A 25,750-nucleotide genomic window follows, 5' to 3' on the forward strand; every position below is an offset into this window, starting at 1 on the left:
CTCTTGAGGTAGTCCATTGTGGATTTTGAGGTGTGTTTAGGATCGTTATCCTGTTGTAGAAGCCATCCTCTTTTCATCTTCAGCTTTTTTACAGATGGTGTGATGTTTGCTTCCAGAATTTGCTGGTATTTAATTGAATTCATTCTTCTCTCTAGAAGAATGAGAGAGGGTCTAATTGAAATTTACAAAATTCTGACGGACGAGACAGACTGGATGTGGGGAGGAGGTTTCCCCACACCTGGAGTATCTGGACCTCCGGACCGAGGGATGAAAATGTCGGATAACAGGGCAAGAGATAAGGAGAAACTTCTTCACTCAGAGGGTGCTGAACGTTTGGACTTCCCTACCACAGCGATCTATAGAGGCCAAGTCCCTGAATGTATTTGAGAAGAAGATGCATTTCTAGAAGCTAAAGGGGTATGAGGTGAGACCAGGGACATGGTATATGGCCGCGATCGTACTGAGCAGCTGAGCAGGTTCGAAGGGAATAGGAATTGGAATTGGTTTTCTATTGTTACTGGTAACCAACAACAGTGAAAAACTTGTCTTGCATACCATTCGTACAGATCAATTCATTATAGCAGTGCGTTGAGGTAGTTCAAGGTAAAACAATCGCAGAGTGCAGAATAAAGTGTTACAGTTATAGAGAAAGTGCAGTGCCGGTAGACAGCAAGGTACAAGGTCATAACAAGGTAGATTGTGAGGTCAAGAGTCCATTTTATTGTACTAGGGAACTGTTCAATAGTCTTATAACAGCAGGATAGAAGCTGTCCTTGAGCCTAGTGGTATGTCCTTTCAGGCTTTTGTATCTTCTGCCTGATGAGAGAGGGAAGAAGAGAAAATGTCTGTGGTGGGTGGGGTCTTTGATTATGCTGGCTGCTTTACCAAGGCAGCGAGAAGTGTAGACAGAGTCCATGGAGGGGAGGCTGGTTTCCATGATGTGTCCACAACTCTTGAACACAACTTGCGGTCACGTGCTGAGCAGTTGCCATACCAAGCTGTGATGCATCCAGACAGGATGCTTTCTATGGTGCTTCAATAAAAATTGGTGAATGTCAGAGGGGACATGCCAAATTTCTTTAGCCTCCTGAGGAAGTAGAGGCACTGGTGAGCTTTCTTGGCCGTGGTGTCTACGTGGTTGGACTAGGAGAGGCTATTGGTGTTGTTCACTCCTCGGAACTTGAAGCTCTCAACCGTCTCAATCTCAGCACTGCCCCCTTCCTGAAATCAATGACCAGCTCTTTTGTTTTGCTGACATTGAGGGAAAGCTTGTTGTCATGACACCATGTTAGTAATCTCTCTAACTCCTTCTTGTATGGCTTACTCCTGGTCCTATTTTCTTTGTTTCTTTGGCACTGAAGGAATATTTCCCACAGGTCCTGCCACTGCTGTTGCACAGGATATGCAGTTCCAAGGTCTCAGAAACACAAGTCCCACTTGTTAAATGCTCTTTGCCAACGCTGGAGCAGTAAAGTCGTGGTTAAGTTACTGAACTAGCAACCAGGGTTCTGAACCAATAATGCACCCTGGAGGACAAGTTCAAATCCCACCATGGCAACTGGGGACCCTGAAATACAGGTAAATACAAGAATGTGGAATGGGAGCTACTCTCGGTGACAACGACAATGAAACTTGCAGTTCTCACAAAACCCCATTGGCCTCATTAATGTCCTGCAGGGAAGGAAATCTGTTGCCCTTGTCCAGTCAAGTCAAGTTGAGTTGAGTTTACCGCCATGTGCACAAGTATGGTGAGGTACAGGTACAATGAAAAACTTGCTCGCAGCAGCATCACAGGCACGTAGATTCAGACAAGACACAGACATAAATTAAACATCAATTATACAAGACAGTGAAGGAAAAGACTGCACCGAAAAAGATATTAATGCAAAGAAAACACACACACAATCAGAGGCAAATCCATGGTAATGCAAGAGGTGTTCTGTTACTGAGGTAGGGTTAGGGTTGCGCAGGTTGCTACAAGAACATAGAACATTACAGTACAGGCCCTTTGGCCCACAATGTTGTGCCGACATATTATCCTGCTCTAAGATCTATCTTTCCTCCCACATAGCCCTCCATTTGTCTATCTAAGAGTCTCTTAAATGTCCCTAATGAACCTGATGGTTGTAGGAAAGTAGTCATCCCTGAACCTGTGTGTTGCCTCAGACTCAGTAACGTACTTGACTCTCAACTGCCTCCTCAGTCACCAATGAGTGAAAAAGACACAAGAGGGATTCAGGGACTTTATGGATTCCTGTAATCCTCACAGAACAGTAGGGATCATCAGGAGATCTCTTTCAGTAATAGTGAAACAACTCAATATGTTGGGTAATTGTGTACAATTATGCACCACTTGAAGGTACTCTAGCAGGGAGACCTTGGGCACTGATGAAGGCAAGTGTCACAGAGAGCCCTTCTACATCACTTCCAGATACTATGGTCGGGGACAAAACACTTGGATATATTCTACAAAGCGGAAAATACTACAAAGACAGAGCATCTGCGGTAAGAGATAAGAGATAATGTTTCGGGAGGAAAACCTTTCGTCGGAACTGGAACATTAAGAAATCAAACATTATAATTTGCAGGAAGGTGAGGAGGGAGGGATGGGACAAAGGGACGAACATATCTGGTAGGATGAGGCCAGGCTTGTTGTGGTGATAAGTTGTTAATGAAGCCATCTGGTTGATTGGTTAATGAGGACAGTTGAAGAGAGGGAAAACACAATAGGAGATGTAAAGGCTGTGAAATGCAGAGCAGTAATGGTATTAGTATTGGTTTATTATTGTCACTTATACCAAGGTACAGTGAAAAACTTGTCTTGCATACTGTTCATACAGGTAAATTCATTACACAGTGCATTACAGTAGTACAGGGTAAAAACAATAACGGAATACAGAATAAAGTGTCACAACTACAGGGAAGTGCATTGCAGGTAGACAATAAGGTGCAAGGTCAAAAAAGGTAGATTGTGAGGTCAAGAGTCCAGCTCATCATATAAGGGAACAGTTCAATAGTCTTATCACAGTGGGATAGAAGCTATCCTTGAGCCTGGTGGTGTGCGCTCTCAGGCCCCTGTATCTTCTGCCTGATGGGAGAGGAGAGAAGAGACAATGACCTGAGTGGGTCGAGTCTTGGATTATACTGGCTGCTTCACCAAGGCAGCGAGAGGTATAAGCAGACTCCATGGAGGCTGGTTTCCGCGATGCGCTGGGCTGTGTCCACAACTCTGTGCAGTTTCTTGTGGTCCTGGGCAGAGCAGTTGCCATACCAAGCCGTGATGCATCCAGGTAGGATGCTTTCTATGATGCATCAATAAAAGTTGGTGAGTGTCAAAGGGGACACGCCAAATTTCTTTAGCCTCCTGAGGAAGTAGAGGTGCTGGTGAGCTTTCTTGGCCGTGACGTCTATGTGGTTGGACCTGGACAGGCTATTGGTGATGTTCACTCCTCGGAACTTGAAGTTCTCAACCCTCTCGACCTCAGTAGGAAGTTCCCAACAGGATGGACCTCATAGGCAAAGACTTACAGGGCTTATAATCAATTATTTCTTTACAATAGTACAGTCACTGTTGTAATTTGGAAACAAAACAGTCACTGTGTGCACAGCAAGCTCCCGCAAATGGCAATGAGACAATTGTAATAATATAGCAGTACTTAGCATGTCCACATACATGTGTATGATTTAGTGTGTTCATATTGTTTAGTATGATATTCACACTGGTTGTTGAAACTCTAGTTACTGAAAGAAGTGCAGAATATTAGCTGATCAAGAAATGGTCACAGAAACAGCTATGTGAAAGACAAACTGTGGGGTCTGTGGAGCCGAAGTGAACAACGGTGCTAAGAGAGGATGAGGATGACACATTCACTGAGCCAGATAGACTCCAACACTGATCGAAGGAGTGGACATGAATACATCGGGTGCACCTGTGGAGTGCAAAGTGCGGCGGGCTGTGTGAGATCAAAGGAGGGAGGTGGAGAGTGAGGGCCTGAGCCCACCTGCTTGTCTGACTCCATAAGAAGTGGCCAAAGACCCTCAAAGTCAGGGGACCGGAGCTTCAGTCAACGTGGACGCGTGGACTACGTGGGAAGCTTGTGAAGACTGGCCATCCGAGATCGGATAATATCTGCAAACGTCAAGATAACTGGGAGGTTGGAACAAAGTCGTGTTTGACAAAACTTTGAGCTCTTGATTATTTCAAAGCAACACGATGACAGAAGAACAAGAAATGGAAGCAGGAGTGGTCCACTTGGCCCATCATCCTTACCTTGTCATTCAATAAAATCATGGCTGGTCTTTGACCTCAGCACCACTTTCCTGCACTAACTCCATAACCCTTGATTTACTAAATAACTACAAATCTGTCGGTCTTTGCCCTGAATGTACTCAGTGACTGAACTTCACAGCTCAAACAATCATCAACATCTGGGTGAAGAAATTTCTACTCGTTCAGTCTCTTCAGTCCTGACGAAGGGTCTTGACCCGAAGCGTCGACTGTCCATTTCCCTCCAGAGACGCTGCCTGACCCGCTGAGTTCCTCCAGGGTTTTGAATGTTGCTCCAGGTTCCAGCATCTGCAGTATCTTGTGGCACCAAATTTCTTCTCCTCTGTCCTGAATGGCCAACCCCTTATTTTGAGACTGTTACCCCTGCTCCTAGACACTCCAGCCAGGGGAAACGTCAACTCTGCACCTACCCTGTCAAGTAAGAATTTTGCATGCTTCACTGAGATCACTTCTCCCTCCTCTAAACTCGAGAGGGTGCAGTGCCAGCCTGTTTAATCCTTCCTGACAGGACATAATCCCATCCCAGAAATGCATCATTGTACTCCCTCTATCAAAAGTAGAGTTCCTCAGGTCAGGAGACCTCACCTGTACACAAAGTTTCATGTCTCATCTTACCTGGGCTCCATATAACTGTTGCAGGGTTTCGATCTGAAACTTTGATCATCTTTTTGCCTCCACAGGTTCTTCTAGCAGTCTAGCTTTTACTCCAGATTCCAGCATCTGCAGTCTTTTGTGTCTCTATATATTTTCTTATATTCAGATCCTCTTGCCATAAAAGCTAACATCCCATTTGCTAACTAATGCCTGCATGTTGACTTACAGTGATTTGTGTACAAGGACACCCAGGACCCTCAGAGCACCAGCGTCCAGCTACTGGTTGCTGAGATTGTGGCTGAGCAATGAGTGTTGCTCAGGGTGATGGATGAGTTGGTGATGGTGTGGGAACTTTCCTGCACTTTGAAACTGTGCTGAGATGTCTGACAGTGCAACGCTGCTCTCTGGAGTTTCAACCTGGACTTATGCTCATAGCCTTGGAGCTGAATTTCCATCCGTGTGACTGGGAGATGAGAGTGTTCCCAACTGATCCATGCACTCATCTTATGCAATGTCTAAGATTGCAAGGAGAAAATGCAACAGGGGAGGTGGTCTTTTCCAGATTTCTTTTCAGGTGAGTACTAGTTTACACATCTACATTTGTGATTACACAAAGTCAAAGATGAGTTTATTGTCATAAACACAAGTACATGTGTGCACAGGTGCAATGAAAAATTTACTTGCAGCAGCATCACAGGCACAGAGCATCAGATAAGCAGCATTCACAAGAAAAACATAAATTAAGTATAAATTATACACAATTTTTACAAGAAAGAATACAATTAGTACACTAAAAAACAAAGTCCATTTTAGTGCAAAGTGATCAAAGTGGTCATCGCATTGCGAAACTGTAGTGATTCGGGTTGTGTTAGTTGGTTCAAGAACCGAATGGTTGAAGGGAAGTAGCTGTTCCTGAACCTGGTGGTGTGGTACTTCAGGCTTCTGTACCTCCTGCCCGATGTAACTGCGAGAAGATGGCATGGTGCAGATGGCGGGGATCTTTGATGATGAATGTTGCCTTCCTGAGGCAGCGCCTCCTGTAGATACTATCGATGGTGGGGAGCGATGTGCCAGTGATGTATTGGGCAGATCCACTACTCATTGCATCTTCTTGCATTCCTGCGCATTTGTGGAGCTGCAGGAAATCTAATTCAAGGAGAGCTGAAATGGAATCTTCCAAGATGTACGCAGGAGCCCAGGAGTGAGCAGCATCCCTTGCAAACACCCATCAGGCACTACAGTTTTTTCCCAGCCCTCGTGGTTCAAACACCACTACATAACATTTCCTGACATCTGGCGCCAAAAGATCAGTTTGTTCGTTAGCCACAGGATATAGAATGCGCTGCACGGAATTGCCAACTGCTCCATCTGTAGCCTTCTCCCTGCATTGATACTGAAGCCGTTAGCGGATTTTGGACTGTGCTGAGGAGCTGAGTGTTTTTCGACAAGATGGGGGTTGGGGCGGTGGGAGAAGGGGAAAATGCATTCCAATTATTGAGGGAAGGGGTACTTGTTCAGTGCACAGTTAAAAATATTCCCCCTTAGTGTGTGTCTGTGTTGTTTGAATATTTACACACAATGAAAGACTGAAGGACTCCTGCAAAAATCTGCAAAAATATGTAGGAAACATATATATTTATATATAGCCCTCTTGCTGTTGCCACTAAGCACACTTTACTGCAGTCAGCGGTCGGTCCAGTACAGTAATGTGAGGTGATACAGTGCATTGCCTGCATTGTGAGCCTCCACATCATCGATCTAAAATAAATTAATGTCAAATTAACAAACACTGTACTCTCCAGAAATTCCCATTCTATTTTTTATTTTAATCTCAAGAGTCAGCGCATCAAAAGGCAACATGCGTGAGCTCAGTGGATGGATTAAAAGCGAAATCTATTGGCCACCAAGCTTATGCTCCAAAAAAAAATGATTGTGTTAAAGGTGTTTTATTTAATATTCTCTTTGGATTTTGTGTGTGTCAGCAGTACTTTATGCAGGCTCCAAAAATAAAGAGAGCCCTGACAGACATTGGACTGAAAATCTAGAAGCTCAGTTATTTTTAGTCCATCAATTCCTTACCCACGTGTCGGTTTAAGTTGATTAGAATGTTCCACCAGGCACCTCTCCACTGGACCTGGCCAGTTGTTCTGCTCGGCCTTCTAACTGGGATAGCCTGCTCAGCTCCAATAGCAACGAAAGCGAGAGGGAGCTTGGAAGGGAGATGGGAGACTCTCCTCTCCAGATCCTTGTATCCGATCTCTGGGAGGAAATTAGACCTCGGCTGGGACAGGGACTATTTCACAGGAATCAAGAGAGTGAGGAGGCTTTATTGCAATGTTGGCATCGGGTTTCACCTCCAAATCACGACAGATGGACAAATTAGTGGAGCACACCCTGAAAACCAGTACAGTAGGTTGTCAGCAGCTTTTCTTGGTTTTAATCCAATTTCTGTTTGCATCTTTCTTAGACGGTCATTTACTCAGGCAAGAGCTTCACTGTGTGGTGGTTATATGTACTTTATGCAAGATTTAAGGAGGCATTATCTCTCTTTGTTGACCTTCTAGGAAATTAATAGGAAGTTATCATGGCCTTATCCAGATTGAATGCCACAATCTTTCAACAAGAAGTAATCTCTCTAAAACACTGGTCGGGATGTTATTGAATGCTTTAAAGTTCCATTGAATAGAATGGACAAATGTCTTGATTACTACAGTACAATTGCTTCCTTAATTGATAATATGACTTGAATACAACAGGCATCTGGAATTTATAACGTTTGCTTATCTTTGCATTGAGATTGTGAATGTGTTTGAGTTTCTGACTCACCCTTAGCCGCTTTGAAATCGTATGTATTTTTTTAAATAGCGTAATATCTAAGTTTATTTAGCAATTGCCTAATGTTGCAAAGAGGCAGGAGAGAAGTCTGTGGAACTAAAATACTCTTTAACTTGTATTTTTTTAAATGCATATGCAATTCAATTGCTGAACAGACCTCAAATGGTTAAAACCATGTTGCGGACAGAAAGGGCACTGCAAAACTAAGAGTAGAGAATGCTGAGTTTGTTGCCCTCCTTCATGGTCCCAGTCTAGGTGTTCTTGCATTCACTGTGAATAATTCTGCACCAGTCATTTTTAAATTATTGATATTATTATTCTTAATTATTCAATATTATTATATTGATATTCTGCTCCTGTCATTTGAAATTATTGATACGGCAGTTTGATTAATGGAGATTGAGAAAATTTGGACAGGGGTGGGGTTTCAAATTAGGATTACTGTATCTTGGCTGAAGTACGAGATCAGCTGATGGTAGAAGTTATCAGGAATAGTGGTCGATGTATTTACCCTTTATTGCAAGCCCTGTTTTATTTAGACCAGACTCTCCCACCCTCACATCTCCACCCACCAATGTCAAGCCTCCACCCCTCAAAATGCTCAGTCAAAAATAGATTACATGCGCCATAACATGACAGTAAGCAAAGTTTCCTCCTTCACCACAGAATCATGCATGCATGTGTGTGCGTGTGTTGAGAAGGAAACTGTTTGCAAAAGACCTCACTTTAGTTTGCAATGCACTGAGACCTTTCGAAAGTGATTCAGGAATTTGGTATTTTAACTATTTTCAATCTAGGATAGTTAATATGACCCCAGGAATGACTTCTACTTTTGCTTTCTGTGCATGAAATGCTAATCTTGCAAAACAAATATACCCTCTATGAATGCACAGACAGTAAAAAAAATGCAGGAAATTTCTACATCCTACCTGTTAAAACCTGAAACTGAATGCCTGACAGTCTCTGTTGAGAATATGTTAGCCTTCAGTTCTAGGAATAAGAATGCAGATGATATTTAGAGTCATAGATTCATAGATTTATATAGCATGGAAACAGGCCCTTCAGCCCAACTCATCCAAACCGACCATGGTGCCCACCAAGCTCGTCCCATTTGCCCGTGTTTGGCCCATATCCCTCTAAGCCCCTCCTATCCGTGTACTTATCCAAATGTCTTTTTAAAAAAATACCAAGTGTTAAGGGTTGGGTTGCGGTTGTGTTACTGAAGAAGAAAGACTTGTGATTCTATTGCATCTCTCACATCCCATGCAGGACATCCCAGTTCACTTTACAGCCAATGAATTGCCATCACTGTTGTGACATAGGAAGCAACAGTTAATTTACATACAGCAAGTTCCCACAAACAACAGCGTGTTGAAGAGCAGGCAAGGTAGTGTCTTTCACTAATGTTAATTGGTCATTTGTAATTGGTTTATTATTGTCACATGTACTGAGGTACAGTGAAAAACTTTGTCTTGCATGCCATCCATACAGATTGTTTCATCACATCGGTACTTTGAGGTAGTACAAGAGAAAAGCAAGAACAGAATGCAGAATATACCGTTACAGTTGCAGAGAAAGTGCAATGCAGACAGACGATAAGGTGCAAGGTCACGATGAGGTAGGTTGTGAGGTCAAGGGTCCATTTTATTGTTCAAGAGTCTTATAACAGCGGGATAGAAACTGTCCTTGAGCCTGGTACTACGTGCTTTCAGGCTTTTGTATCTTCTGCCTGATGGGAGGGGGGGGTGAAGAGAAAATGATAGTTGGAGAATCAAGAACTAAAGGGCATAGGTTTAAGGTGAGAGGGGAGAGATTTAAGAGGAATCCGAGGGGCAACTTTTTCACCCAGAGGGTGGTCAGTATATGGAATGAGCTGCCAGAGGAAGTGGTTGAGACAGGTACGTTAACAACATTCAAAAGGTACTTGGACAGGTACGTGGATAAGAAATGTTTAGAGGGATGTGGGTCAAATGTGGGCAAATGAGAGCGCTTAGATGGGAATCTTGGCCGACATGGACAGGTTGGGCTGAAGGGCCTGTTTCCGTGCTGTATGACTCTATGACTCTAAATATTGGCCAGCGGTCTGGAAATATCTCCATTGTCCTGTTTCAAAATAGATTCATCTTTTATATCCACTTCAGGGACGAGACAGTGCCTTGGTTTGACATCTCACTCATGACACAAGCCTTTAATCCAGTCATTCATCACTCCCTCAGAACTTCACTAGACTGTTAGCGGAGATTTTTTTATTGTGCTTGTGTTTCTGGAGGGGGATCAGGAACTGAGGAACAAGAGTGCACCCAACTGAGCCATGTTAACACCCAGTACTCCACACCACTGGGCTGGTATCCCAGAGAACTGGATCAATAAGACAGAGAATATGAGTTCAAATCCGACTAAACCAGTTTCAGAAGGTGGGATTCATTAAAACATCTGGAAATAAAGAGCTGGTATTGGTAAATATAGCCCTGAAATTATGCATTTACTAATCCGTTCACCCAAACCCTTTTAAGGATGGAAATGTGCACTGTTTGTTTATCCAGTCTGGCCTACATTTGACTCCATTCCAAAACCAGTGTAGGTAACTCTTATCTGTCCTTTGAAGGAGTCGAGCACAGTGCTCAGCTGAATGGAGAAAGGGCACCACAGTGCCCTGTCGAGCTGCTGCCTCACAAGTCCAGTGACCTGGGTTCAATCCTGAGCTCTGGTGCTGTCTGCGTGGAATTTGCATGTTCTCCCTGTGACCCCATGGGTTTCCTCCGGATGCTCCAGTTTCCTCCCATATCCCAAAGATTTGCCAGTGGGTGAACTGGCTACTGTAAATCACCCTTTAGTGTAAGTGAATGGCAAAAGAATCAATGGGGAATTGATAGGCTTATGTGAAGGCTGGAAGGAAACAAATGCGACTGATAGAATTGTTCTGCTGGATGTCAGCATAGACCTGGTGGGCTGAATGGCTTCCTTTGCTGTTTTAGCAAATAAGAAAATCATGGAGCAAACTCAGTAAAACTTCTCAGCATATATATGGTTAGAAGACAAACAGAAATCTTGTCAGCAATGTCCACAACCCAAGAGAGAGTTTTTACAATGAGACAACACTGAGCATTTCTCTTCCACTTACTGTGCTGTTAAAATTCCTGAACTTGTTAAAATTCATTATGATAGTGATTGAACAATAAGGCGAGACCACCATCTTCACCAGACATGGTTTTCATAATGGAGGAACCTCCTCTCATTGAGCAGAAAAGAAATGGGAAACTCTGGGTTCACCTCACTGATGCTGCATACACCTCAGTGGAGATTTCCCCATCCCAACCAGTCACCCAGCTCAAATATCTCTCTCCACATCTTGTGTTCTAATCCATGTACTGCAAGTGCCGTGATTCTTGTTGATATTCTCTGCGCCCCCTCCCAAGCCCACTCTTCACATCACAAGTACACAATACTTCAGTGATTTTTAGGGGGCTGTTTACCAGCTTCTACCACTGATGTACTTATTGGTTTGATGACTTAGCATGTTCTTTGATTTCAGTATATTTTTGGTGAATTGGAATGATGGGTGATTGTAACATTGTGTAAGTTTTAACCAACACCTATAAAACACTTCTCATTAAAACACTTGGTGGCACAATGAAGTTGTGGTTTTATTCAGGCCTTGTGACCAAGTATGTGACTCTGTAGATGTGGTTACCTGCCCTGTATCTATCATGTTTTAATATTATGTGTAAGGAACCCAAGTTTATTGAATTTATGGTTTTAAGACATACTCTTAAGGCCAAGAATTTCAGTTGGGGTAATTCGGTGGAAGGAATAATAATATGAGATTTTCAGTGAATGATAATCTACAACTGGTGGTTGGATAATAATTTTTGAAATGGGTTTAAGACCAAACAGTAGAAGAACAATAGTATAAGGCAAGGAAACAATGCCAGCAATGATTTGGTCCATAATTTGACCCCATGCTCAGTACCAATGAGGGTAGATTTTCCTTAGGATAGTGGTGACATCTGATGTGATAACTCTTGTTCCAAAGCACCATCCAAAGATAGAATTAACCTTATTAACCCCATGATGTGGCATCATTGGTTTGGAGACTGTGTGAGATGCCCCCTGCTCTGGATGCTTTTATAAATAATACCGTGTTTATTCATAGAAGTACAAATCTACAGAAGCATTGTTTTCATCAATGGCACTTAATGCAGAGAGGTTGCTAAGCAAAAATATTGAAACAACAAAAGGTTCAAGATGAAGACAACACTGTCAATATATTCTGGCTCTACACTCTCAAGTATGTTTCTATCTTAAGTTCCTGTGGGATAATCAGATTGAACAAATCACCTTCAGATCAGATCGATTTCAATAATCACTGGATTAAAAATTGGATAGGTTACTTCAGCAACTCAATTAGATGAGCACATTATCCTCAGGATAAGTAACTTTCTTTTTGCTTCTTCTCTCTTTCCATCCCCCACATATTCAGTCCATCATGCACACTTATTGAATTTTATTGCTTATATTTTTCCTTCTTACTTTCTTTATCTGTCTCTCTTCATAGTCGCAATCTGATGGTTTAATGTCTGCCTTTCTCTGTTTTAAGTTAGAATATAGAACAGTACAGCACAGGAGCAGGGCCTTCGACCCATCACGTCTGTGCCGAACATGGTGGCATTTTAAACTAATCCCACTTCCCTTATACAGTGAGATGGACTCTGACTTCACGATCTATCTTGTTGTGACCTTGCACCTTATTGCACTGCACTTTCTCTGTAGCTGTGACACTGTTATTGTTTTTACCGGTACTACTTCAATGCACTCTGTACTGACTCAATGTAACTGCACTGTGTAATGTGCACCTTCTTTACCACTCTATCCACTTGTGTCGCCACCTTCAGGGAGCTTTGGAGTTGATCGCTCTGCATATCAATGCTTCTAAGGATCCTGCCATTTACTGTATATTTTCCTCTTGCATTTGACCTCCCAACACCTCACACTTGTCTGGATTAAACTCCATCTGCCATTAAACTCCATCTGCCATTTCTCCACCCAGATTTACAACTGATCTATATCCTACTGTATCCTCTGACTTATTCAGTTCTGCCTCTATTTGTGTAATAAAGTTGGAGATTTTCTCTCTGGCAAGCAAAAACCTGAGAAGTAACCTGATAGTGACCTCTTATGTTATGAAAGGGTTTAGTTAGATGGATGGAGGTGAGTTGTATCTGCTTTTAGACGTCCAAAAAGTAAGGGCCATGAATACGAGATGACCACAAGTAAATCCAATGAGAAATTCAGGAGAGACTTCTTCACTCAGGGATGATGTCATTGGGGAACTGTGAGAATATGGAGTAAAACACAGATGTTGTGAAGGGGAAAAGAACAAGTAGATAAGGGAGCATAGAGAAGGAAGGGGTGGTGTGAAGTAAAAATATGAAATAGGAACTGGAGTTGGCCACGTGACCCCATTAGGCTGGTCTGCCATTCAATGAGCCAACTCTCTACCTCTTCCACATTCCTTCCCCAGGCTCGTACACATTGTGTCCCAAGAATCTATCCCTCTCTTGCCTTTATTACACTCAATGACTGGGCCTTCTCATCTGGGGTAGAGAATTCAGAAAATTGGCAATGTGCCAGATAAAGAAATTTCTCCTCATCTCCATATTTCCTTCCAACGTAGAAGGAGGCCATTTTGTCCCATGAAGTTTGTGCCATTTCACTAAACAATACCATTCACCCATGGATCTTCCTTGTAATCCTTTCTCCCATCTCAGTCCTAAAGGGTTGAGTCCCTGTCCTGGGGAATCTCACCTGGAGCATAAACACCAGCAAAGGTTCTGTTTGTGAACTCGGTGTGGTGAAGGTTTGGAGCAGCAGGACATGGAAGGAGGCAGATCCTTGGGGAGAGATAAGGAATGGGTCCAAACCTGGGGCATTCCTTAAATGAGAAGGTGGGAAGAACACGTGGGTCTGATCTTTCATCCTTGCCCATGGGGGCGTTCGGGACTGCAGGCACGCTTGAGCATGCCTGCTTGACTGAATTGATGCTTGTTCCGAACTGAGGGATAGGAGATGCTAATCTGTGCCCCCAGTCTAACCTGGGCTGGGTAACCCCTTTAGGGTGTCACCAAAGGCTACAGGGGATCCAGGCAGCTTTGATAATATTGAGATACTTCAGTTCGAAAATTCACAAAATAAGCAAAACTAAACAAAAATATACTCATCATGCTAGGCCTATATGTAGGGTTGCAAAGATCCTCTGAGACAGACCCAACTCTTTATAAGGAGCAGTCCATGGTGTAGTCAGCTATTCATGAGGGAGGCCATGTGATTTATAATGTGAAGTGCTGGGGCTTTCACTCAAGAAGGTTGGGAACAACTGCTCCAAGGGACTATAGTGTGTGGCATCCAAGCAGAATATTACACTAGGTTCCCCTATTCACAGTATCACACAGTGACGTGATACAGCCAGAGTCCATTAATGAATGAATAAGGCAGACTTACTGAAGCTAAGTGAAAGAACTAGCCTGTCTCTTTGCAGATCCCCCAGTCCAAAGGTCATTTCCGATGTCTGGTTTCTGTAGGTGTCAGAATGATATCTTTCCAGTTTTTAAATTTTATGTTATTTATAGGATGAAATGTTATCTAAACAAACTAGTAATGCTACCATGTAAAGTTTCAACAGTGGTTTACTGATCAAAAAGTACCTTTACACTGGTTAGTAATTTGAAAAGTATACTTCTATTGCACACGTTGCTGTACGAATTACTATCCGGTCTGGTGGTGCTCTCCTAACACAGTTTAAGCTACTCCTGTCAAGAACCAGTGGAATTTTGATTAGTGAAAGTTGGGAACAGCTGGAAGGGTTTTACATAGACGGCCAGTTTTGGAATGTACCTGTGATACATTATGATTTGTGTATTAAAAGGCCCTGCAGTGTGAATCACCTCACTGTGTTGCCACACAACCTATAATCTTGACTAAAGTTATGCTTTCTTTTTATATATGTGTGTTTGAATAATACTAATTCCAGCAAAAGTACACCAGTGCCCCCACTTCCTCAGAAGGTTATGGAAATTTGCCATATCCCCGTCAACCCTCACCAATTTTTACAGATACAACATAGTAAGCATCCTATCTGGATACATATGGTTTGGTATGGCAACTGCTCTGCCCAGGACAGCAAGAAATTGCAGAGAGTTGTGAACACAGCCCAGTCTATCTCAAAAACCAGCCTCCCCTCCATTGACTCTGTCTACACTTCCTGCTGCCACCAGGCTCAAGGACAGCTTCTGTCCTACTACTATAAGACTCTTGAACAGGCCTCTTGTATGATAAAGATGAACTCTCAATCTACCTTGTCGTGACCCTTGCATCTTAATTGTCTATCCACACTACACTTTCATTGTAACTGTAACTGCATTCTGTCATTGTTTTCCTTTTGTACTACCTCAATGTACTTATGTATGGAATGATCTGTCTGGATGGCACACGAAACAAACCTTTTTACTGTATCTCAGTACATGTGACAATAATAAAGCAATTACCAATTACCACATACTATCTAATTGATTTAAGGAGGAACAAGAGATGCCATCTTAGCCGTCCCCAGAAGTGTGCATTCATTCACGTTTTGTTTGGCAGTACAGCGGTGTACAGAAAAAGGGTAAATACAGTGCAGAGTTCTCAACTAAGTCCAGTATGAAATGGCCGGATGTCAAAATGTGTTTGCAATCCCTAGCATGATGTGGTTCTCCTTTGCAAGATATGATGCAAACCCCAGACACACTCCAAAAACGTGAGAGGGGAAGCAGGCAGATACCAAGGATCGGGATGAAGCCACTGCTTCACTTTGTAAATGGTCTCTCAGCGAAGTTGATGGAAACATTTCCACTCCAAAAATAAAATATGCAGAAAACACTTTAATGTTTTTGGAGACACAAGTGACTGCAGATGCTGGAATCTGGAGCAAAAGTTCGAGCTACTGGAGGAACTCAGCGGGTCAGGCAGCATCTGTGGAGTAAAATAGACTCTCAACATTTTGGGTAGAGACGCTACGTCTGGACTGAAAGACTAGAGGGGAGATATCCAGAATAAAGAACCCTTCTTTCCAAGCCACCCCCACCTCTCATCACCCTGTTTCTTTCCCCTCCCCCACCATCTGCCCATCACCCACACACCCCTCCCACTGGGTCCTTGCCCCCCCCCCACTGTTCCCCTCTGCCCTCCCCACCTCCCTCATTTGGTTCCATGCTCCACCTTCCTTCCATCTGCAGCCCTTTGTTGCCTCCACCTCTCACCTCCCGGCCTCCGCCACTATCTCCGCCCCTCCCTCCCCACCTGACTCCATCTGCCAATCCTCCTCCTCACCTGGATCTACCTATTCCCAGCTCTTGCCCCACCCCTTCCCCTCACTTCTTTATACTGGCTCCCTCCCCTCTACTCCTTCAGCCCAGATGAAGGGCCTCGACCTGAAACGTCGACAGTCCATTTCCCTCCACAGATGCTGCCTGACCCGCTGAGTTCCTCCAGCAGCTCATTTTTCAAGGTTTTCAGATGAGCTTTAAGCTTCACTGAGCCTAATTTCAAACTTTATGTTAAGAAAACTCTTTTTGAAGAAGCAGTTCATGTAAAATTGTCCTTTTTTTTTCTTAAAGAGACATTAAAGAATTCCATTCCACTTGGAGACTTCTGACTCTGGTGTCATTACATGGCAATGATGGTTCCACCACAAGTTCCAGTGCTCCCTGCAACATCACTGTGGCAAAATATAAGACCAATCTTAATTATACACTGATAAATAGGAATTATATGGAATAAAGAAATTAATGAGCAGAAATCATGCACATAAGAGACGGAATAGATGCAAACTATTGCAAATAAAAACAAAAAATGACGGACATACTCAGCAGGTCAGGCAGCATCTGTGAAGAGAGAAATCGTTCATATTTCATCAGAAGTGAAAGAAGTTGCAAATAAACTACATTTTAAGTTTGCAGAGAAAGCAGGGAGGAGAAGAGATAAGAAAAGGGAAGTGGATGATAGGGCATAGACCAGGAGAGATTGAATAACACAAGAGATGGTGATGCCAGCTGAAAGAGAGTGGATGAAGGTAGGACTGGAAGAGGTGAACGAAACCTGAAATACAGGAAGAGGGGTGAGAGGGAGATACATGAATGGCTGAATATCTGACACTGTTGAATTCAGTGTTGAATCTGGAAGGCTGTACTCTGCCAAGTTAAAAGATGGGGTGCTGTTCCTTGAGCTGACATGGAGTTCTGTTGGGACAATGTAGGAGGCCAAAGACATAGAGATCAGAGAGAGCTGGAGAACGAAAGATGTAAACTATTCCACATCTTAGAAACATAGAAAATTTAGATAGAAAGCAAAAAATCTATTGATAAATTGGTTTATTATTATCGCATGTACTGAGGTACAGTGAAAAACTTTGTTCTGCATGCCATCCATACAGGTCATTCCATTACAACAGTGCATTGAGGCAGTACAAGGAAAAACAATAACAGAATGCAGTCTTACAGAGAAAGGGCAGTGTAGGCAGACAATAAGGTGCAAGGCCATAATGAGGTAGATTGTGAAGACCGGGGTCCATCTTATCGTATTAGGACTCTTGACCTCAGAGTTTTTGCAGCTGTGGCACTAACTTGCAATGGTTCAGTGCAGAGGAACGGATTTTGTGATAACTATCCCAGGTTTTTCTGAGAAATTCTGACAGTTCTACATGGAAGTTCAGGACTCAGACACGAACAATCTACAGATTGTTTGCTGTTGTTTTGTGCTGGGCTAATCAACAATGGAGCACTCACTTCCTGCATGGGAGAATCTGCCTGCAGGTTAGACCTTGTGCAGAAACAGTGACTCCATTGTTTCAACCAGGAGGAACTTAAGTAATTTATATATTTTAAATAATTGACTTAATTAAAATGTTTTTTTGTGTTTTAGCTATTTTACATTAGATTTGTTGTTAAAGGTTTTTGAATGCTTCAGAATGTGACTTGATCAGCTATCTGTGGGTGGATTTATTCCTGCTTACCAAGTAAGGTCATTTACATCTGACCCTGGCACTTGGCTGGCATTTCTCCCAAGCCCTTGTCGACCTTGATTGATTTCAGTGGAATAAATGGATCAGTTAACAGGAAAAGCAGTGGGATGCTTTGGGAAGAAGCCATCGGAAAGTTACAATCGATGCAAATTTTACCTCTTCTTAAGATAAAAAGTAACAGATCATCGCAGGCACGGTAGTGTAGCGGTTAGTGTAATGCTATTACAGCGCCAACGATCCGGTTTCAATTCCCGCCACTGTCTGTAAGGAGCTTGTACGTTCTCCCCGTGTCTGCGTGGGTTTCCTCCAGGTGCTCCAGTTTCTTCCCACATTCCAAAGACGTACGGGTTAGGAAGTTGTGGGCATGTTACGTTGGCGCCAGAAGAGTGGCGACACTTGTGGGCTGTCCCCAGAACACTCTACGCAAAAGATGTATTTCGCTCTGTGTTTCGATGTACATGTGACTAATAAAGGTATCTTATCTTAACAATGCATAACTTGTATGCTGGATTTGTCAGGGTCAGTTGTAAATGGGTGCTACCCATTTATGGGGCCACTGGCCAGCAAGGTTAATTAGGAGGTGGCAGTGGTAGTTGGTGCGGCAGGTATTGTGGGGACAATATTTGTCCATACATGGACACTAAATCCTGCCTGATACAATTTTCAGACCGAGCTGTAAGTGAGCACAGATCATATCCATCGTTTCAATCTAACGACTTGAAACAGGTGCAGCACAGTGCTCCAGTTAGTCCTGCTGCCTCACTGCTCCAGTGACCTGGCTTCGATCCTGACCTCTGCCGCTGTCTGCGTGGAGCTTGTATGTTCTCCCTGTGACCATGGGTTTCCATCAGGTGCTCCAGTTTCCTCCCACAGTGGGTTGCTGGGTCATTTGGCTGCTGCAAATTGCCCTGAATGTAGGTGGTTGGGGTGTTGATGTGCATGTGAGAGAATAGGTTACAGGGAAATAAGTGGGGAGAATGGGATTGCTCTGAGAGCTAGCATTGGCTTGATGGGCTGAAAGGCCTCCTTTAGGTCAAAAGGCAAAATGAGAAAGGTAAAATGTGGTCTGGTGAGTTTCTCATTGCAGTTTGAAAGTCCTTTGCACCAAGAAAACTCCGCCAAATTGTACCAGGCTGTGACCAGGCTAACCATTTATAAGGGCTGTGATAATTGTGGTCAACATCAATGCATTTAGAACTAAAACTACAAAAGCAAATGGATGTTCTCCTGAGGGAGGCGACCTTAGCAACTGGGGCTTGCTTCACTTTGCATTCCAGGTGCAAGGATCCAGAAATGACATGCCTCTGAGGGATTAAGGTATTTACCTTGAAAATGACACTTTATATTGTGAAGAATAACATTTATGAATAATATTTCTTTTCTATTTAGGTCTCTTAATGATTTCTACAGTAGAGTTGGGAGTGGTCAGTTTGTATGGTGTGAAAACTCATGCCTTCATTGCAATGAATAACAAAGGTCGACTGTATGCATCGGTGAGTAAATCAAGTACGTCCATTCTCCTCTTGTGGAATATGGAATTGTAAAGGTGTCTAATAGCATTTTAAGTTTTAATATTTTACTTTCACTCCCTTGTCCATGTGGTAACTTGTTCCTCAGCTGCTCCCCAGGGTTTGGTTTGAGCCCTTGCCTCACACTGGGCAGCAAGAATAAATTCTGTCCATCTACACGGCAGTCAGTAACCTGAGAACAGGCATGTTCCACTTGCCTTAAATCTCACTGATAATTTTTTAAAAATATTTATTTGAAAAATAACTAAAAGTAAAAAAACTGTGTTAAAATTCATGAAACTATTTCAATTTAAACATAAAAATGAGTTGAAATAAAACAAAATAAAGATCTTAACCTCACCTGTTTAATGAAAATCACTACCCTGTTCAATTGGCTGGTGTGAAGCTGAGGAGCCAGATGTGAAGTGCATCCAGCCTCTCAGCTGATTATAATCTGGACAAATGTATGGCTGCTAGATTCATTGGTGAGTCCAATTGCAGAGGGGGAGGTCCAATGTGCCATTTCCAGCAGGCTTTCAACATGTTTTATAGGTTACAGGCACACATGTCGATTATGTGGTGAATAGCAGGTTTGTACAGGTGGCATATCTATTCTCCAACTTCTGGTCAGAACTCCCCCTCTGTCCCTTTTCTCTTTTCTCTCTCTTCCTGATCTACCCAGCCCCCATCATCATCTCTTTTCCCTCCCCCAACCTCTCCATCTGCCCGTCACCCACAGACTCCTCCCACTGGTTCCCCTCCCCACCTCCCTCCCTCTATTCCACGCTCTACCTATTAGATTCCTTCATCTTAAGCTCTTTGTCACCTCCACCTATCACCTTCCAGCTTCTGCTGACATTCCCACTCTCCCCTCCCTCATCTGCCTATCACCCCCCTCACCTGGATCCACCTATCACCTGCCAACTCTTGCTCCACCCCTTCCCCCCAGCTCTTTCTGCTGACTATCTTATTTTTCATTCCAGAGCAAGGGGCTTGACCCGAAACATTGTCTGTCCATTTCCCTCCACAGATGCTGCCTGACCTGCTGAGTTCCTCCAGCAGATTGTGTGTTCCTACAGAGATCCTACTCATTTCAGAGCTCAATTTGAACAATCACTGGGGAGTAATCACTTGCTCTTCTTCAAAGCAATACCATGGGATTCTTCTCTGTACATCGGAGAAAATGGTGAAGCCCTTGGTTTAACTTTTTAATGGAAAGCTGACAGAAACAGTATAGCATTCCCTCAGTATTACACCAGAGTGGCAGGCTGGTTTTATGGCATGGGTGAGATTAATAGCTCATTGTGTGCCAAACCTTTACATTGTATTGCAGACCTTTTCTTTCTGTATTTTCTCTAATTGTATACAAATGTGGGCTGACATTCCCAGTGAGTGACACAATACAGTTAGTGGAGGGGAGCTCTGTTCAACATCTCACAATGGTTGGGTGTTTGGAGCTTGTGTGCAATTGTTGCTACATCACTGAGTAAGAATGGTTTTGTATGAGGAGGTGAAGCCCTTAATGTAATTACAGAAACAATAACTGTGAATGGTCATCAAATGACGACCTCTGAAAACTAACTTTTCTTTCAGACGGACTTCAATAACGAGTGTGAATTCAAAGAAAGACTCTTGCCCAACCGCTACAATGTGTATGAATCAAAGGCCTACCCGGGGATGTACATAGCATTAAGTAAACACGGAAGAGCAAAGAGAGGAAGCAAAGTTACTCCCACCTTGAGAGTTACACATTTTTTGCCTAGGTTATAAAGAAATGAATACTTGAAATTTCACAAGACATAAATTTCATGGAAATAACATTGCAGAAGAGTATATATGTACAGGACATTTGTAGTTTAACGTTAACTTATTAACTTATATGGAAACAGCATTACGTGTAAATATGTATTACTTTTTATAGTTATTTTGACATAATGCTGCTTTAAGAAGAAAGTATGACCATGGGCAAGCATTAAGATCACTTACCACAGTGGTCAGATTGTGTTATCAGCTAGAACCTTTACACCCTAAAGTTACCAGTTGCAAAAGGAACTGTTGTAGCCACGTCACCAAGTTTCCTACATTAAGAAGAGCTATGTAAGGAGTTAATTGGTAGTAAACTGGAGGGGTGTTTATTGCTGAACACCAAAGTGATTCATGAGTTTGAACTAAGTCGGCAATATGTATAACGGCCAGAGTACATCAATGTCATTATGGGTCTATTGGGTCTTTTACCCTTTGAGTGTATTCCTGTTTGCCCTGTTATGACTCCTGAGGCCACATGGCACTGATTGAGATATTGGTTGGATTTATTGTCATTTGTTGCTTAGGAATATTATGAAAAGACATTTAGACAGATACATGAATAAGAAAGCTTTAGAGGGATATGAGCCAAATGCAGGCAAATGAGACTAGCTCGGATAGCCATTTTGGTCAGCATGGATGAGTTGGGTTGAGGGGCCTGTTTCGTGCTGTATAACTCTATGGCTCTGTGAAACAATATCCTCCCCTTGGTATCTGGCCAACAAACCCTGGAAACGTGCAATAAACAACAATGCAACCAGTTTTGTTCCGAAGGTCTCAGTAGCTGGTGGACTTCCAGTGACCATTCGGAAGGCTGCCTTGTGCAGTGCTGCTTCTGGGTACTAGAAGTTAGAACTGGACACCAGCAAAGCAAACACAGCCCAAGGAGGTAAAAAGGAGCAACAACACACATAGTGGATAAGAAGTGGGTAGTTTGCATATTGATGTTGGCTTTTTCCAGGCACAGGCATAAACTGACCATGGTGGTAAGTGAGTTTGTAGATTACTGATACCTTTAGTGGAGATTTAAGGCATGGTTGCCCTTGGGATACTTAGTGTCCAAACAATGAACTGCTGCTACTGGTTTTGTCACAGATTTCCTCTGATGCCCTTTAAATGCCAACCCTGTCTCTGAACAGCAGGAGGCATTCCTGAACTATAAATTATGGACCTTTTCATCATCTTTCTCTCTTTTCTTTGCAGTTAGGACACTGGATATGCCTCTCAAAGCAGACAGGTCTAAGAAACATTCAAAGATGGAAAGGGGGAAATATATTTAAAGATGAGAGCAGGGGATAGTTATAAGACATTCTTGTGTTTTAGAAATTCATTTTCAAGATTAAAAAAAATATTGAATAATTTTATACTATATGCACATATATAAATATTGACTTTGATGTGATGGTGCTGATTAGACAGCTCCAGTGCTGGTTTACTGGGATTTGCTGCCTTGAATTGAAACCAGTAAACTGATATAAATATGTAGAAAGAATGAGCAACCTAAGCAGACAATAGTGTCTGCAATAGGGTGGATTATGAAGAGGAGGTCTTTAAAAGTTTACCTGCAAGTAGAAATGTGTTTTTAGTATTTGGACATTGTGGGGCACTGAACCAATAGATTATAAAGACACCAAATGTGTTTGTTGTTGGTGATTGGTTTAAGGGGGCATTCTCAGTGGAGAGTTATTGTGATCTAAAAAGGCAGTGGAAACAGATTCCATAATAACTTTCGGAAAGATATTGGGTATATGCTTGAAAATGAGGAATTTTCAAGGTAATGGAGAAATAACAATATAGTGGTGTAAACTGGAAGACTCTTCAAAAGAGGGGGAACAGTCCCAATAGGTCAAATATAAAAGAATACCTTAACAATTTTACCATACACAGTGGGCAAGTGGGCATATAGTTTTCAATAAAACCCACCGGCTGCAATTTCTTAAAGCAACTTAAAAGCCTTAACGGTGCTTTACCAATAGACCTCTGGAAATATTCCTTAACTACTAACTAATTATAACATAAATGTTGGAGAAATTAATATGCTTTGATCTTTGTTGTTTCACTCTGTTTGGAGGTGAACCACTACTTAGTGGTTTCAATTTTATTCCAAATAAAACCTTAGCTATTAACAGACTATTGGAACAATTGAATCCTGATACTGTACCATAAATCTGTTTATTGAATTTTGATAGAAAAAGGACTGGAGGCAGTTAATCAAAACTTTAAAAGAAACCCAAACCTGTAAGTTAGCATTGCTGCAGCATATGTTTGTGTAAATTTGATTTCACGTTGTTTTGAGAGTCGTCGTGATTAAGTTAATAATTAAGGTTGATATTATTAATATAGTATTACTATGTATTACTTAAATACTAATCATGTTTGAACATCGTACAATAATTATCCCCATCATTTTGTGATCTAGTTCAGTTTTGTCAACAAAAATATACTGAACAAAACTGATAGAAACTTTACTGCTATGAAGTTCAAGCACTGCAACATAAATATGGTTGAAACCTATGTAACCTCTGTACTGTATTCAAAATCTATTGCTTGTAAAAGTATATCCTTTGAAATGGTGCTTCTGTTTTTAAATGAAAATCATTTCATCCTTTCACATGTCTCTGCTGCTTTTACAACTACCCTTGGAGTAGAATGCTGGTGTTGGTCTTAATTTTTATTTGAGGTGTTGTAGAGGAAAGGGTGGTTATGGACAACAGCATTGTTCCACTTTCATGAAATTGTAGGTGATCTTCATAAGCCAACGTGATCCAGTATTACAGAGAATGGTGGACTCTGGGAATGAATCCAAGGCAGTAAATTGCTGGGATTAATCTACGGAATCAAAATGTTCCCTGATATTCCAAGAAAAATGTTCGAAAGAATTTACTATCAGTGGACAATCCCTTCAATTAGATGACTGTCATGTTCATTCCAACCTAATTACTAATGTGTTATTGTTATAACATATACTGTTTACTTGATAGAGCACTTTTGTTCAGTTTGTGTGGACTGTTTAAGTTGTTGGTGGTTATCAGAGCAGATGTTATCTGTGAGAAATAGTTAGCAATTAACTACATGAAATATTTGGATTTATTTTGAGACTTTTCATGTCAAACCCCTTTAAGTGTTTCATCATAGTTAAGTATGCCTGGACATACAAAAAGAGCAGGAATTCTGAGCCAGAATCATCCCATTATCAGCAATAACATGGTCTTTAGAAGTACTTGGTTGAGGGACAAGATAATTGAGGAATTTCTCCATTTTTTTCATGGTAACACCAAGAGATATCTAAAGTGGACCTGTACAGGTCTGGTAGGACCTCAGTTTAACGTGCTTTCTGGTAGAGAAGGCTGAAAATTCTGTGGATGGACAGTATATAGTGACTCATGTTGATGGTGGGGCTTTTAAAAGATAAACCATGCAACCTGCAAAGGTTACAATTTCAGGTAAATGATCTGACTTATAAATGGATTGATTTCTATATCTTTTTCAATATGTGATTAATTTGTCTACAATTTGGTGTCTTCTACCTAAAGAATAATATTAGTTGTATTATATTGCCCTTTTGATGGATTTTGTAGTTTCTTGTATAGTAGAAAAGTTATCCATTTTAGATCGAAAATATATCACCATTTCTTCATTTTCGCTGGGTCAAAATCCCTTGCTATCCCTCCCTGACTACAGAAGAGCCATTACCACATGTAGCAGCTCAAGAGTGCAACTCATCACTTTCTTCTCGAAGAGTAAGGGGAGCCTTGCCAAGGATACACACCTTGCAAATGAAAAAATATACAGTTAACAACAACAATAGATTTACCCTTGAGAGCTCAGTGAAATGGGTGCCAGATAATGTCAGGTAAAGCAAAAAGAAAGTCGTAGAAAGTAAAGAAGGAGACCTGAGACAAGAAAGAGGGAGGTGGGCAGAGAGTATGAAGAGGGACAATGTGAATAATGTCAGTGGGTAGGTAGATGAGCGGGAGAGATGACACGGAAGCAGGATTCCAACAGAATAAGGAGGTGATTAATCATGACCTTGCGCCCTTTATTCTTGGTATAAGTTATAAAGCTGCAGAATATTTTTTAGTGCAATTTATTTGACGGTTTTGAATCAACCCCAATATTTTGGAGGATGCCGGTGATGATTTTTGGTGTACAAAACTCTAAGGAAATGTTACATGCTGCCAGGATTGGAGAGCACGTCTTATGAGGATCGGTTGAGTGAGCTCGGGCTTTTCTCTTTGGAGAGAAGGAGGATGAGAGGTGACTTGATAGAGGTGTACAAGATGATAAGGGACATAGATCGGGTGGACAGTCAGAGACCCTCTCGCAGGGCGAAGATGGCTAACATGAGGGGACATAATTTTAAGGTGATTGGAGGAAGGTATAAGGGGGATGTCAAAGGTAAGTTTTTACACAAAGAGTGGTGGGTGCGTGGAATGCACTGCCGGCAGAGGTTGTGGGGGCAGATACATTAGGGACATTTAAGAGACTCTTAGGTAGGCACATGAATGATAGTAAAATGGAGGGTTATGTGGGAGGGAAGGGTTAGATAAATCTTAGAGCAGGATAAAATGTCAGCACAACATTGTGGGCCAAAGGGCCTGTACTATGCTGTATGTTCTATGTTCTTATGGAGAATCAAAGCAAATGGCTTGAGAGATGAATTGTAAT

The 25,750-nt window shown here is 42.1% G+C and overlaps 1 protein-coding gene across 1 annotated transcript; it reads left to right on the forward strand.

Annotated features, from left to right (window-relative positions):
- Positions 1 to 1,551: 1,551 nt before the first annotated feature.
- LOC127581020 (fibroblast growth factor 4A-like) lies at positions 1,552 to 21,049 on the forward strand. The gene is made up of 4 exons (XM_052035078.1): positions 1,552 to 1,578; positions 6,979 to 7,291; positions 19,161 to 19,264; positions 20,873 to 21,049. Exons 1-4 carry the CDS (start codon positions 1,552 to 1,554, stop codon positions 21,047 to 21,049), a joined length of 621 nt encoding a protein of 206 aa, XP_051891038.1.
- Positions 21,050 to 25,750: the final 4,701 nt, after the last annotated feature.

Source organism: Pristis pectinata, chromosome 20, assembly GCF_009764475.1.
Source record: "Pristis pectinata isolate sPriPec2 chromosome 20, sPriPec2.1.pri, whole genome shotgun sequence".
Taxonomy (NCBI): domain Eukaryota; kingdom Metazoa; phylum Chordata; class Chondrichthyes; order Rhinopristiformes; family Pristidae; genus Pristis; species Pristis pectinata.

Coding starts and splice junctions, on each gene's coding strand:
- LOC127581020 (XM_052035078.1), top strand. CDS start 1,552: ATGGCAACTGGGGACCCTGAAATACAG. Junction 1,579..6,978: donor CTGGGGACCCTGAAATACAG/GTAAATACAAGA, acceptor TGTCGGTTTAAG/TTGATTAGAATGTTCCACCA. Junction 7,292..19,160: donor ACACCCTGAAAACCAGTACA/GTAGGTTGTCAG, acceptor TTTTCTATTTAG/GTCTCTTAATGATTTCTACA.